At 40.8% G+C, this 14,661-nt stretch overlaps 1 protein-coding gene across 1 annotated transcript in view; it reads left to right on the top strand.

Moving 5' to 3' along the window:
- MAN1A1 (mannosidase alpha class 1A member 1) overlaps window positions 1-14,661 on the top strand; it is a 194,024-nt gene that overhangs the window by 175,340 nt on the left and 4,023 nt on the right. The window contains exons 9-10 of the mRNA XM_006027485.3: window positions 2,328-2,547; window positions 3,455-3,627. Coding sequence (XP_006027547.1) covers window positions 2,328-2,547; window positions 3,455-3,627 — 393 coding nt within the window. The remainder of the gene's footprint in view (window positions 1-2,327; window positions 2,548-3,454; window positions 3,628-14,661) is intronic.

Here is a 14,661-nt window from a genome sequence, read left to right as displayed (position 1 = left end):
CCTAGTTGCGCACAGCACACAATTACTACCTGCTTGTAGGTATATCGATGGCTCACCTCTCTTACCTTGAGGACTATGATTGTCCAAGGACTATCCAGGCAGTGTTGGGGATATGTCCCTAATTTCCTCAAAGGGTTAACTAGAAAAAACTAATATAGAAAAAACTTTTAAGGTCAAGCCGATCTAGTTATTCTTGCTGGTGATTGATATTTAGGAACCCAGAGCATTTTTGTACTATAATACAAAGAGATTAGTTGATCGCCTGTTATGTTTAATTTTTTTAAACTATTCTAAGTTTTTAGCTAGATTAACCTTAACATTTCCTTAGCAAAAATTCTTCTGGTCCAGCACAAAGAATGGAAAAAAATCAGAGAAAAAGGAGATTTGTGAAAGGTGCGTCTGTATGTCTCAAAACCAAATTTTGTAATAGAAACTGCATTAAATAAAATGAGCCATAATACTAGTGATTGTAAGCCAGATTCAAACCCCTTCAAATTAATGCATCTTTCCAGTGAGTTTTGGATTAAGTCTTAACGGTTCCATGACAATTGCCAGTCTTTATCATGCATGAGAATAATTTCATAATCTTTTCTTCATAGATTTTGTCTAAGTCAGCAAACTTTGTGATATACAGTAGTTTAATGTAATGTTTTACATTAAAGATACCAAATTCAAGAAGCAGATAATTTATAGTAGAAATACTACTTATTACCAGGATAATGCTTTTTAATTAGGTGAGAATACCACCAAGAAACAGGTTTGCTCTGCTCTCAGCTTTTGAAAAGTTTTAGTTTTTGAGGCTGGTCCTTTTCCCTAAGTGGTTGGTAGCTGAGTGTTTATAATTTGTTAGTACTCTGAGAACAATTATCTACAAACTATTGGGCATTTTAAATAATAACACATTTTATTATAACACAATTTTATTACAAGGCATTTGAAAGATTCAGAAGATTCTCTTATCCAATTATTTTTGCCGTCTAAATAAAGTTCAGACATTTATGCATCAAATACATTACATAGTACTTTAAAGCCTGTTTTATCAGTTATGTAACTGATATAAAAATATTTAAATCCTCATGGAATAACCAATGAAAACAATGGCTTTTAACAACATTTGTTTAGAATAGTTACCAAGTAATACCAAAACAAATCCAGGTTTCCCACTCGTTTGGAATGGGGGTTTAAAAAAGAGGGGAAACGCACGGATGGTATAGACCTGGGGGAGGAGGGAGCCAGAATCCACATTAGGCAAAAGCATGTCCCTTATTTTTAACCACAACCATCATTAATCTGTAGGAAAGCTATTTAGGCTTTATATAACTATTTTGGACCTTTTTTCAGAAGCCCATATCATGTGGTGTGTTTTGGCTTTATTTTTTTAATTTCAAGTAATAGTTCTTTTTAAATGCCCTGTTTCCTTTATAAATATGAAGGTTAAAAGACAAGTCCAGGTGTTCAATGCAGTCAATACCCAGTAATTGTCAGAAAGTGGTGGTGCAGTTTGGAACAGACTGAGCAAGGAAAAAAAAAGAGTAGGCTGAGGAACTTTGAGCCAATAAAAGATGCTGGAGAAAAGAAAGTAGTCTTTAGCGCATGTTTGGAGATGAGAAAAAGATGACAAAACGGGAAAAATTTTAATAGTCAGAATGTGTAGGCAGTAATATACAGTAGCTCTTTCCTGTTGGTAAAATAACATTTGTAGTCATTTAAAAGGGGGGGAAAACCTATTTTCAATACTTCCTGTGTGCAGCTCAGTTTTTATCTTGGTCTTTAATAGGTCCACGTACTATGGCGCGCTTTTTTTTGTGTATGTGGACTACTAAGCTTCTCTTTCTTTTCATTTGTATTTCAGTAGTGTTTCTGGATTTCATTATTCCACTGAAATAAAGCATTGGTGACCAATTCAGTATATAGTTGTAGACTTGAACTGATTAATTTTCTAAAGACCTCCAGGATTCCTTTCTCATTCTTTTTCACTTATTCCAATGATTTATATAACATTATGTTTATAGAAACATTATGTTTATATGTTTTATATAAATTTACTGGGTATAATGCAGATACATGCAGCAAAGATGATGGTCGCATTATTGTTGGTTACCAACCTGTTCTAGGAAAGAAGAGCTGCATTTTCAGTCCTTGTAATTTGAGAATGCTAATGCTAACTTCAGCTGAAACACTATGCTGAAAACAAAACTAAAAGCAAAGAAGCTGGACTGGGTAAAAATTTTGGTTAGTTGTCTATGTTTTTGTGTCATTTTGCCTTTGCTTTTACACAGGACCCTATGAAATAGTAGGTTTTGGTTCAAAAACTTGTATTTTTTCAGGCCATAGAGACCCATCTGATCCGGAAATCTAGCGGAGGTCTGACATATATTGCTGAGTGGAAGGGTGGCCTGCTCGAGCACAAAATGGGACATCTGACTTGCTTTGCCGGAGGCATGTTTGCACTGGGTGCAGATGGAGCTCCTGCCGACAAAACAGGCCATCATATTGAACTTGGTGCTGAGATTGCCCGCACTTGTCATGAGTCTTACGACCGCACAAGTAGGTATTGTATTCTAAAGTTTGATGTGTAAGCTCTGCTCAGAAATTATATCAAATACTGTTTATCAACAATTCTGGCCTTGTTAAAGCAGGTGCTGAGGTACAATCCACTGTTTTATATAATGAATGTCCATTAAGCTGAACTCTGTTCTACCATGCTCTTTTGTTCCACACACTGACCATAAAGTTGGCTGTGGCTTCATCCACAGATCTTTTGCCTGCACCTATTGAGTCATATCTACTTGTTTTAGTGACCAGCACATTTTACTGCTTTTCACTACCCTGAACTCTGGAGAGGCCAGCACAAATATGAATAAGATTTTATACTGTTGTGCATCAACAGAATTGTTAACCAACTTCTGAAAGCAGGACAAAGTCTACTCTCAGTTCCATGCAACACTAGACAGTAGAGTTGCACACAAATAATATGGATTTGTCTTGCAGGATCTTTTAGACTGCTGAAGCAAAATGATGACAGAACCAAATTTAACTTTCAGATCCCAGGGCCAAGTTGCAAAGTGGGTTGGGGTGGGGAATACTATAATAAGATAAGCAGATCTCATATGTAGTGATCAACACAATAAACTTGCAAAATACTACTTTTACCATCACTTTTCAGAATATAGCTGCACTTTAGGGCATTGATGAAATGCAGCCCTTTATCACTAGAAATAGGGATTTCCCAAATATAACACTATCTGCATTATACGCTATGAGGAGGACATTGAAAAATTGGCATCAGTGGTTAAAGGTATGACCAATATTTAGTACTTTCCATAAATTGTGATGTTTTGTTCTTGAAAAGTAATGTGTTTGGGGTTTTTTTGAATAGCCTCAAAAAATAAAGTGAATAGCTGAAAACTGTATTCATGCTAACATTGTTGACCATTTAATTTTTGCGTTCTAGGTATGAAACTGGGGCCTGAAGCTTTCAGATTTGATGGGGGTGTTGAGGCCATTGCGACAAGGCAAAATGAGAAATACTACATTTTGCGACCTGAAGTTATAGAGACCTACATGTATATGTGGCGGTTCACTCACGATCCAAAGTACCGGCAGTGGGGTTGGGAAGCCGTAGAGGTAAAAACATATTTTATGGGTTTGCTTTCCTATTAAGTCTTAGCATCTTGGAAATGAGATGCTTCTAAAAATGTCTCCATGTAAGATATCCAGCTCTTATGCAGTAGTCCACAAGTGGTAGCAAATGACACAGCAAAGACATCTCTGGAGATCACGTGAAATTAATCATTTTGACTAAATCCAGTCATGGCAGTAATCCAGACCAGAAAAAATCTCTGTTTCTTCATTTGTTGCCTCCTGGACCAGAAATGCTGCAGTTTAGTATTCAATGCAAAGGCAGGACTTTATGGAGAAATCCTAGTAGTATGTGATACAGGAACACAAATGCATATCACATTTAAATTTAGCAAGGAAAAATAAATAGTAACAAAATATCTTTTCTGCAATATACAGCCATTTCATTAAAAAAGACTCAGTAAATCCATATTTAAAAAAATGTAAATGTAGACCAATATTTGAAAAGTGATAAAAAATTTTTGGTGTTTCTTATAAGAGTCCCCAAATTTGCAAGTTAACTTTGAAAGTGTACTTGATTAAAAAATGAAAGATCTTAAAAAGGACAATCTGATCCTCCAGCCTCAACTTAAGTGCATCATAAACCTTTCAGTTTAATTTAGTTACCCCCTATATTGAGGCTAGTTAATTTGTGTTTGGCCAAAGTATAAATATTTCAGATAGGCCATCATCTTGATTGAAGACATAAAGAGATGAAAAATCTACTGTTTGCCTCGTTTCAGGGCTTACTAACCTTCACTGTTAAAATCTGGTGCCTTATTTCTGATTTGAATTTCAGCTTCCACCTATTGGCTCATGTTGTGCCTTTCCTTTCTAGATCAAAGAACCCTTCAGTTTCCATTTTTTTCCCTGTGAAGGTACTTATGCGCTGTAATCAGGTCACCTCTCAATCTTCTCTTTCATATTCTAAACAAATTCAGACAATTATATAACATTTTTTCTCATCCGTGAAGACTTTCTGTTGTTCCTTCTTGCCCACAGTGCTAGCCTCGGTAGATAAACAAGTTGAAACAATTCTCTACACACATTTTACCAAATTGGCTCAATTTGCTTGAGTTTGTTCTGCACATGCCTTCTTACTGTCCTCCTGTTACATTGGTCATTTAACATACTCCTGGCTGCTCCATCAGGGTCAATCAGCTCCACTGCATGCAAGAGACAGGCTGTCCTACATGTACAGTCTTCTCTTCCAGTGACGTGTTATCCAGTGTTCTTGAAATCCTCCAGTTTTGCACCAGTTATGCACCCAAACAATTCACCGCCAACATCTGCCTTCTCTCACTTGTAGAACAAAAGGATCTCTAAGAAGCCCACTTGTGCGTTCCTCTTCTCCCATTGTCTTCTAAGATTTCTGATGTATTCTGTAATCTGCATAGTTCCACACTATGCTATGTCATTTGATCCATTGGGTATCTCTGTGTGGCGGAGCACCTTTGGGGTGCTCACCACTTTAGGGCTCTCACTTGGAGGAGCAGCAGGGGAAACATCCCCCATGTACCATTTAAAGGGGGATGTTGTGTGGCAGGGCACTGTTGGTGCCTGCCACTTTAAGAAGGGCCAAGCAGCCAGCAGGTGCTTAATTGTGGCAGCCATTTTAGAGCTCTGGCCACCCACATAAACAGGGCAGTTCAGCTGCTGGCAGCTGAGGCAGCAACATCGCCTGGCTGCGAGGCTTCTTGGAACACCCTGGAGATAAGGGCAGGAGCTGTAGGGGATGGTTAGGAGGCTCCTGGTCTTCGGTATGACCTAAAACTGCACCCTGCCGGGAGTGGGTGGCCTGGTGGGGCTCTCAGTGGCGTGGGAGCCCCGAAGAAATGCCAGGCCAGTGATCACCCTGGTGAAAGGTGGGTAGGGGCACCTTAAACCTAGCTGTCACCTTCAGGTGGGTTTGTGTAACACCGGAGGCAGTTGGGGGCCAGGCACGGCTGCGACCACCTGAGCCCTACGACCCTGAGGAAAGGTAGTCGGGGCCAGGCACCTGATGTGGAGCCCCAGTAAGGGGGGGTGATCTGGAGCCCTGTGTTTGGGGAGTAGGCCTAAGGTATGTCTCCGGATGCCTGAGGTGGTAGTTTGGGCCAAGGCCAAGTAAGGGGGCTCAGTCCAAGGGAGAGGGGTGAGTCCTGACCCCCCAGTAAGTCCTTCACCTCTGGGAGGCTGAATGTGGGTCGAAAGTAATAGCTAGAGTTGAGCACTATGACCTGCTGCTCCAAGGGGGAGCAAGAGTCCCCATGATACCCTGGAACACCAGTTGTGGTGTGGGGTAAGAATGCCCTGGTGAGGTGTGCCCTAGAAAGGGGGCAGAGAGGAAGGACCCCAGTGCTGAGAGAGGAACCAGAGGGCTGAGTACCCAGTATGTTTACATGTATAGAGTTGCCCCCAAAAGGGGCCAGAGTAAGCTTAGACCCAGTCAGGTAATTGGCTGGCCACTACCCCAGTGAGGGTCGCAGGAGAGGCCCAACAGAAGGTACATCTGCCACCCAAGGAATGGACTAGCTAAGCCTATGGCCTAAGGGGCCAACTCCAAGAGGGGGAGTAAGGTGGCATAAGTTGTCGTGGCATGAAAGAGACCCTGTGAGAGAGGATGGAGTGTGAGAGGCCCTAGTGAAAGGCGGGCGGTATGACTGTGTGTGACTGAGGCCTGACAGCGCGGCCTAAGCTTGGTCCGGCTGTAGGCCGGGAGCACTGGAACATCTGGATACCATCTGCAAGGCATGGGCTGCGGTGTAGTGAAAGTACAGAGCCGCAGATAGCGCCCCCTGGCATTGGGGCATAAAATGGGCAGCCTCCTGCTTAATTAACATCCTAATTAATAAGAACAAGGTGTGGCAAGTGAGTCAGGTGTGAGGTGTGCCCAAAGGCAAGTGGGGAACCTAGCACTGTAGCTAGGCGGGGAGCCCCACTTTGCCACTCTGCCGGTGAATATTTCCCAAATTATTTCATAACCATGCCATATTGCACTCTTCCATGGATATTTATTTACCGTGGAAACAGCATGCTGCATCCCATTGTCCTTTGTGGACTTCTCTGACCACACATTTTAGTATGGAGCCTCCAGTCTTTTCCTACCACTGGATGTCATATCTAAAAGAGCTTCTCTAAGATCTCCCTACAACACATTGCTGATTATTCCGTGTGTGGGAAGCATCTTAGAAATCATCAGAAATAGGAGATGAAAAACAGGAAAATCAGTCAAGCTTTTTAAATTTATGTTTAGTTTAATCTATCTTTCAAATGTTTTGGCTTTGTTTGCAAGTATCACAGAATGTTATTCTCCGAGGACAAAGAATGGTCCTGAAGATTCCATTTCATATCTTCTGCACAAGTGTTTGCTGAAGTATCTTTTCAGTCTTTGACCTCTGAAATTATGATCACAAGTTAGAAATGTATTCTACTGTTCCTGAAGTTGAGAAAATACATCGCCTAAATTTTCTCATTAGTCTCAAAATCTGAATCCCCATGCAGCATGTGGGCATTACTTTACTTTTCTTTCCTTCTCAAAATTTTATTGATTGAAGGCAGTCTGCTCAGTTTCACTTCTGGGGACCTCTTCCTCTCTTATCTGTTCTTTTTCTACCTTTTTGCTTGTCGTGCTTACCAGTTCAATAATGGGAAGAAACAAATGATCACCGGTAGGAGTAACTGATGTGTGACTGTGCCACATGAGGTTTCACCAGCTCAACATGTAGATAAAGTTTTTCTCTCTTTATCTTAAGTTTAGCCTATCATAGGCTAAACTTAGTTTAGCATATCATTTAGGCATCGTTGTGATCACCTAACTCAGCTTCTGCTTTAAAACATGACTTCCCTGAATTATTTCATTTTTTTTATCTGATCATATCATTAGCAAAACATGTCAACTTACTGTAAAGGTTTCTGGTAAAGGAGAATCCACCACAGCCCTTAGCATGTTGTTTCAATGGTTAATCATCCTGACTGTTAAACAAACAAAAAAAGGTCATATTATTCTGTCTGAATTTGTCAAGCTTAAGCTCTTATTATGTTTTTGGTGTCTAGATTGAAGCGTTATCAAATTGCTGTTGCCTATATAGGTCACTGTCTCACCTTTCTTTTTTAAGTTGCACAGAGCCCTGAGTCTCTTGCTATAAGGCATTTATCTCCAAGCCTCAAATCATTTTTGTAGCAGTTCTCCAAATTTTCAATACCCTTTTTGAATAATGAACACCAGAGCTAGACGCATTGTTCCTGTAGCATGCACAGCAGGGCCAAATACAGAGCTAATAGAGGCTTCTTATTCCTGCTCAGTATTCCCCTGATTATACCTCTTAGGTTCTCATTAGCCCTTTGGTCCAAAATCACTGTTTCCCTTGGGAGACTTCTCCATCCTCTAACTCAGAGTAAGCTCTTTATGCTTTGTCCGAAGAGGTACTGTTTTACATTTGGCTGAATTAATGCACACTCTGTGCTTGCATCCATCTTACCAAGTGATCCCATTTATTCTGCATCAGTTGCCTGTCTTCTGTTAATTGCCACTCTCCCAGTCTATCACCTACAAACTTTAGTTAGTACTGATTTGGTGTCCTACCACTCTCGATCCTGTATTTTCTATTCTGTTTTTTTAAAGAAAGAGAATCAAACTATTTTGATACTGACTGCTCAGGTGAATGTCAGGAAAACTTTTTCACATAGCTGAAACTAAAATGAAAGTGGTCTCTCCTAAAGAGGGGTAACACACAACTGTGAAAAGAACATAAATGTGAGAAGCAATTTATTTTTATTGTGCATTGCCTTGCTCTTAATATAGAAATTTGCTTGAATAACAGCCTTGCCTCTTACAATCCATTTTGTATAAAATCATAATCTTGTGTTTGACATTGAAAGATTAGCATCACAAATTCAGCCAAACAGATTCAGCATTTTGAACTCACTGGATGTTCAAGTAGATGGAAATTTGTGCAAGGCGGAAGAAATTACTTGTTTAAACTTAATATATATTGCCAATTAATAACACTAGACAGAAAAATAACAGAATATAAAAGCATGCATGAAAGTTAAATGGGCCTATTTTAAAGTATAACATTATGCATTTTTCTCCTGGTTGAAAGGTCCCTTTTAAATACTTTTTTTTTTTTATTTCCAAACCTAACAACAAATAATCCTGCTCTCCAGCAAGGGCTGAGGAGTGCCTGACATGCAAGCTTAAAATATTCAGATAACTGTTTGGACTCGAACAAATGGAAAGAATTATGAGACATATGCAGCAGAATACAGAGAGATCTTAAACAATCTCTAGAGTAAAAAGAAGTGATAATATTGCACTGATAGCTAGTGACTGTTTCTTGCTCTCATGTCTCCCTTTGTTCCTCTGAGTTCTTTTCTTGTTTGCTGCCCCCTCCTCCACTTTTCTGTACTTCCTTTCTTCCCACCTTTTGGAGTCAAATCACTCACTCCACTTTCTACATTGCTTTATGCTTGTCTTTTCACAGCTGGCTCAGGCAAAAGTTACATTTGTCGCACAGTCAGCCCCCTGAAAGCACTCTACAGCCATGCTATGAGACACGTGTATGGCTGCAAAATGCTTTAAGTGGCTGATCACATGACACATTAACCCTCATCAAATGAGGGATCAGATGAAAGTGCTCCACTTTGGAGCATCTTAGGGAACTTCTGTTCCCTAGGGTCAGTCTGTCACGCGATTAGGGCTGAACTGGGCTGATGAGCCCAGTTCCATCCCCAGAGTTGTCTTCAGGAAGGGAGAGGGGAGGGGGACTGAGCTGTGTACTGGGGTTTGCCCAACCTGAGCTAATGTTGGGGGCGGTAGATAGGAGAGCCTCCTGCCTAGTTGTTCTCCCCCGCCCCTCCACCCTCTAACTCAGACTAGGCAAACCTCAGGCTGCAGCTTGCTCCCCCCCCCCGCCCCAACTCCCTTCCTGCAGACCGCACTGGAGCTGGGAGGTAGGGTGGGGGAAGGGGGTGGCTATTCTACTGGAAGCTGGTTCCCCGAGCTCCTGCAGTCAGGCTCAGTTTCACTCCCCCCCACCACCCCCGCCACCCAAACAGATGAACACTGCGGGGGGAGTGCTCTAACTCTTGGTGCTTTATGCAAAGTGCCATGAGTTAGAGCAGGGATGTGCACATCTGTCAGCACCCAGGTTCTGGTGAAGTGAGCTCCAGTTCACAAAAGCTTGTGCCCTATGTTTATCTTATTTCATCTATGAGGTGCATATCTATTCTGCTTTCTTCGCTGGAGAATTCTCATTCTTTCAGCTTTAGTTTTAGATGCGGTTTCCACATTCCCTTGTTTTCCCTCTCTGCAATTTGAAATGCTACAGCTTTCTTTACATCAGTTTATATTAACAGCTAGTCACTTTGGGGTAATTTATAACTCCAGTTTTAAAAGAATGGAAGACTAGTTATCTTATAAGACTGAGCATGAAATACTAGGGAATCTTTCCCCTGGGATCATGATTTTGAATCCAGCCCAGGTTGTTAGCAACTGAAATAAGTGGAAGTTGCTTGCCCAAGATCCAGCCATCTATTTGATGTACTGTTATATTTGTGGATACAATAACTTAATAATTTAACTTGATTCTGCAACAAGACTGACTCTTGTTTCTACCTTGCTAAATTCTCTAGGGCTAAAGGTCATCTCCATGGATTATTCTTTGATAATGAGTAGAATGTTTACAAAAGAGTCATGTTAGGCCCCCTCTACACGTTACATGTATAACACTATTAACTGGTTAATTGCACAAGTACTTCAGACTAGCTACATGTGCAAATTAACTATCATACCATAAAAGGTCCATCCAGCTGGAAATTTAGGGCTGGAAAATATGTAATACCTCTGTAGGTTTCTATCCAGCCTCAATTTGCATGTATAGCAAGCTGCCCCCTCGGTTTGGCATGGCAAGAGGCGCCATTGTGTGGGTCACATATCAGATCCTATCATGCCTTTACCTGAATGTCTAGAGGGGCCAATTAGATTCTATTTCCTCCTTTATTATAGTCTAGTATTACAGGTGCCATAGTATTTGAAATAAATATTTAATGTTTATTAAATGTTTAATTTCCATGCTTAATATTTATAATTATAACATATATATTAAAGTGTTTTAAATAAGTATTTAAATTGTCATTTAAATCACAATATAAGGGAAAATAGGTTAAAAAATAGCACTTATTAGGCCCACAAGTACTGAAGTAAAACTAGTGCACAAAAATCCATGTTAGAAGCAGCAAATGTTGCTGCATATACATAGCATAGCTGACACATACCCAGGAAAAGCAAAAAAACAAATAAACAGCATACCTCAACCATCTTATTCTAGATATCCTATATACCTCTACCCACAGAAATACACCTTTATCTTTACCATGATTTCTCTGTGTGGCAAACAGCAAAGCACAACTTCAGCTCCCTCCAATGTTTCCTTTCTACACATACCACTTTACTAAATAATTTGTTCTGAATGGTATTTATTATTGGTGTTTGTAATAGCTCGTCAAGTTGGAAGAGGGTTGTGGAGCAAAAGGAGACCTTGGTCCCTTGGAGATAGATGCCAGAGTCAGATTATGGCATTTATTCTCTTTTATATATATATAGTAAGGTGTGTGCCTATATGTTAAGGAGTTAAGAGCAGGGGCACCAAATATATGGTGGGCCAGGAAATTCAGAGGTTGAGCCAGTGGTGGGGTGGAATCTGCCATAGACTCCAGGGCTGCAGGGTTCCACTAGGCATGGCTGTCAGTGACATTGGGGTGAGAGAAGGCTGAGCCAAGACAGCCCCACTTGGCCCAAAGCCACTTGCCCCTCTACCTCCGTGACTGGCCTTGCCAATGGTTGCCCCACTCTTGCCTGGTCTCATGATCAGAGGTCAAGGAAGCAGACCCTACGATGACAGGCTGAGAGCCCTGGGGCTCTTTAGCCTGAAAAAGCGCAGGCTCAGGGGTGATCTGATGGCCACCTACAAGTTTATCAGGGGTGACCACCAGTATCTGGGGGAACGTTTGTTCACCAGAGCGCCCCAAGGGATGACGAGGTCAAATGGTCACAAACTACTTCAAGATCGTTTCAGGCTAGACATAAGGAAGAATTTCTTTACTGTCCGAGCCCCCAAGGTCTGGAACAGCCTGCCACCGGAGGTGGTTCAAGCGCCTTCATTGAACACCTTCAAGATGAAACTGGATGCTCATCTTGCTGGGATCCTATGACCCCAGCTGACTTCCTGCCCTTTGGGCAGGGGGCTGGACTCGATGATCTTCCGAGGTCCCTTCCAGCCCTAATATCTATGAAAAATCTATGAAAATCCGGCCCTCAAGGAGCCCCATGGGGTGGCTTTGTGTAACATTCCTAAGTAACTACTTCACAGTAAAGATTTTTGGGTCTAATCTAACCATAAATTTGCCAGGGTAGGCAGGATTATCAGGGGCTTTAATATATTTTTTTTATTTTTGTTTTTTTCTTTATGGCTTGTTTCTTGAATTTCTTATATTTTTAGTAGAGGTTGCTGTTTGGCAGGGAGGTCGAGCCTGAAGTGAGTTGTAGTCCAGATACTGACAGTAGGTACGCGTGAGCCCTTGTATCATCAATGCTACAAATTCCTCTGCGTTGTCAGGATAAACTGGCTTTTGCATTTGGCTCAGGTCTGTCAGACTTGTATTCATCTAGCCCCAAACAATTGAGTATATAGGCAAAGCACAGAGAACTGCCAAAAAAATTATCCTTAGTTAACCATCTTAAACAATTATCTGTTGCATCAGATCTAGTCTGGTATCATCTCTGCCAAGTTCTGTGGATATGGATATCTGTAGATAAATGAAAAGGACTGCTGCCACGCCATACATTCAGCCACACACTAATTTCAAAGGGTTTAAAAAGTATGAAGAGATTCTACCTTTGAAAGTTCAGAGATTAAAGAAACTAAATTTCGTATGAGTTTGTTTCCTTGTTTTAGCTTAAGTGCCTTCATTTTTTCTGACTGAAATAGCCTGCAGCTCTTACTACATAGCAAGTAACCAGACTGAGTTTTTTTTTCTGTAATAAACAAAATGCCTCAGCTTTGAAGTATAAATTAGATGCTAATTGTACCAACCAGTGCCACAGACAGCATGTCTACGTGTGTATTACTGTGCTTTTACTAATGTGCATTAAATTTAGTACTTCCGGGTGCCTATACATGAGCAGGGAGGCTGCTCCAACATGCTGGAATTCCAGTGCATCAGAGAAGACTCAATTAATCGAGCCTGCTGAAGCATGGCAATTACCGCACTCAGCAGCCTCCTGCGTCTCGTGTATCAGCATCCCCACCCTTAAAAATGGTGGCAGGGATACTTAAACTAAAGCTTGTTGAACATGCTTTAGTTTAAGTGCCCCCGCCACCATTTTTAAGCATGGGGACACTGAAACACGAGATACAACAGCAGTTTAATTTAGAGCAGCTCTTGGAGCCCATCCCCGGAGCGTATATAAAAGTGTCCTCCAATGTGTACCCCTAATGCGCAGTAGTGAAAATCATTGCTTTTTTAATGACACTTAACGTGCAGTTGCCTATTTTACTATGTTTTAGCATATTTGCCTGGTTTTTTATGCAGTGCTTTAAATGTGCAATAAAATAGGCTTTACATTTCAGCAGACAAGAAGGATAGATTATCAACTGGGTCTAAACAACCCCTAAGTACAGAAACTTATCAGGCATATTCCTGTTATAGGAACAATAATTAATATATCTCTATCTAATAACCAAATATTTGGGTTACTTGTGAATTTCAGTGTTTACGTTGTTAACTATATAGCTGAATAGTGAATTGATCAGCCATGAAAATGTTTTTTCATGTAAACCCAAGCTGCCTCATACCTCCTTGTTAACTATTCAACTGTAAAAGTCTTCAGTTTCTATTCCACTTATTTTTTCAATAGAAAATTATGCAGCATTTTGAAACATTTAAATATTGGGAATCAGCAAAAGATCAAATTAAGTTTTCCCCCTCCCCCCGCACCCCCAGTCACAGACCCTGCATCTCCCTGAAGACATGGAAGTGAACGACAAATTTTAAAACACTGACTTTGAAATAAATATGCTTGTAGTAATTTGCATATAGGCAAATTACTGTGAGTAACCAGTTTACCTATTTACTATGTAGTATAAACTATGCATGATATTAGTCCAAAACCAAAAGGTTTATGATTTACTATTCAGTTCATTGGGCTGGGCCCCAGCAGAGTCGACAGCATCTCAAGCCATGGTGACCCCACAGCTCAGCACTGCTCAATATATGTGTATGCTCCAGCTACCCCCCCACAAAGGATCCATGTGCCAATTAGCCACCCTACTCATGGCAGGTGTCCTTGTCACAAGTCCTGAGATCCTCCAAAAATGTATATGCAGATGAGCTGCATGGCGATCTGGTCTGGTTCCACCTCATGGAGGGCAGGGCCACACTAATCATATGCAACAGGCTGAGAGAGGGGGGCAATAGAGGGATCCTGGGTGAACTGTTTGGAGCCCAGTTTGGTGATGTTTGCTAGACACTTAAGGCTGGTGAAGAAACAGGACTTGTTGGAAATGGGAAAAGAAAGGCACAGCTCAGCTGTGGGAGTGAAGAGGAAGTCAAAATGTAGTCAGTATAGTGGCTCACCATGACTTGAAAAACAGTCAGTGCTGAGGGGGACTAACAGCAATAGACACTACCATATATTTTATTCAGATGGAGCGTATTAGGTTCCCTTCTTGTGTTTTATAGCCAGGCTCTGTGTTGGTTGCATTTAAACAACTTCATAATTGATTTCCATTAGTGAACATAGTAGCTTTTTGGCAGCAGCTTAATGGTAGACAGTGTACTTTAATGAGGCTTCCTTATATGCAAATAGATGCAAAATGTTTTTCCCCATGCTGATTGAGGGGAAAAAACCCTGTCTTATAATTGAATAAATACAGTAGTTCTTTCCTTAGTGTACAGACACTTGGCTTCTCTTAATGTATAGTCACACCAATAACATGGGGCTATATCTTTAAAAAATATATTTAGGATTCTTGTGTTTTTCCTTTAATCTAATTCTGC

The sequence above is a fragment of the Alligator sinensis genome, unplaced genomic scaffold, assembly GCF_000455745.1.
Source record: "Alligator sinensis unplaced genomic scaffold, ASM45574v1 scaffold496_1, whole genome shotgun sequence".
In the NCBI taxonomy this organism is placed as follows: domain Eukaryota; kingdom Metazoa; phylum Chordata; order Crocodylia; family Alligatoridae; genus Alligator; species Alligator sinensis.
The sequence above is the reverse complement of the archived record's forward strand: the minus strand, read 5'-3'. Positions and strand labels throughout refer to the sequence as shown.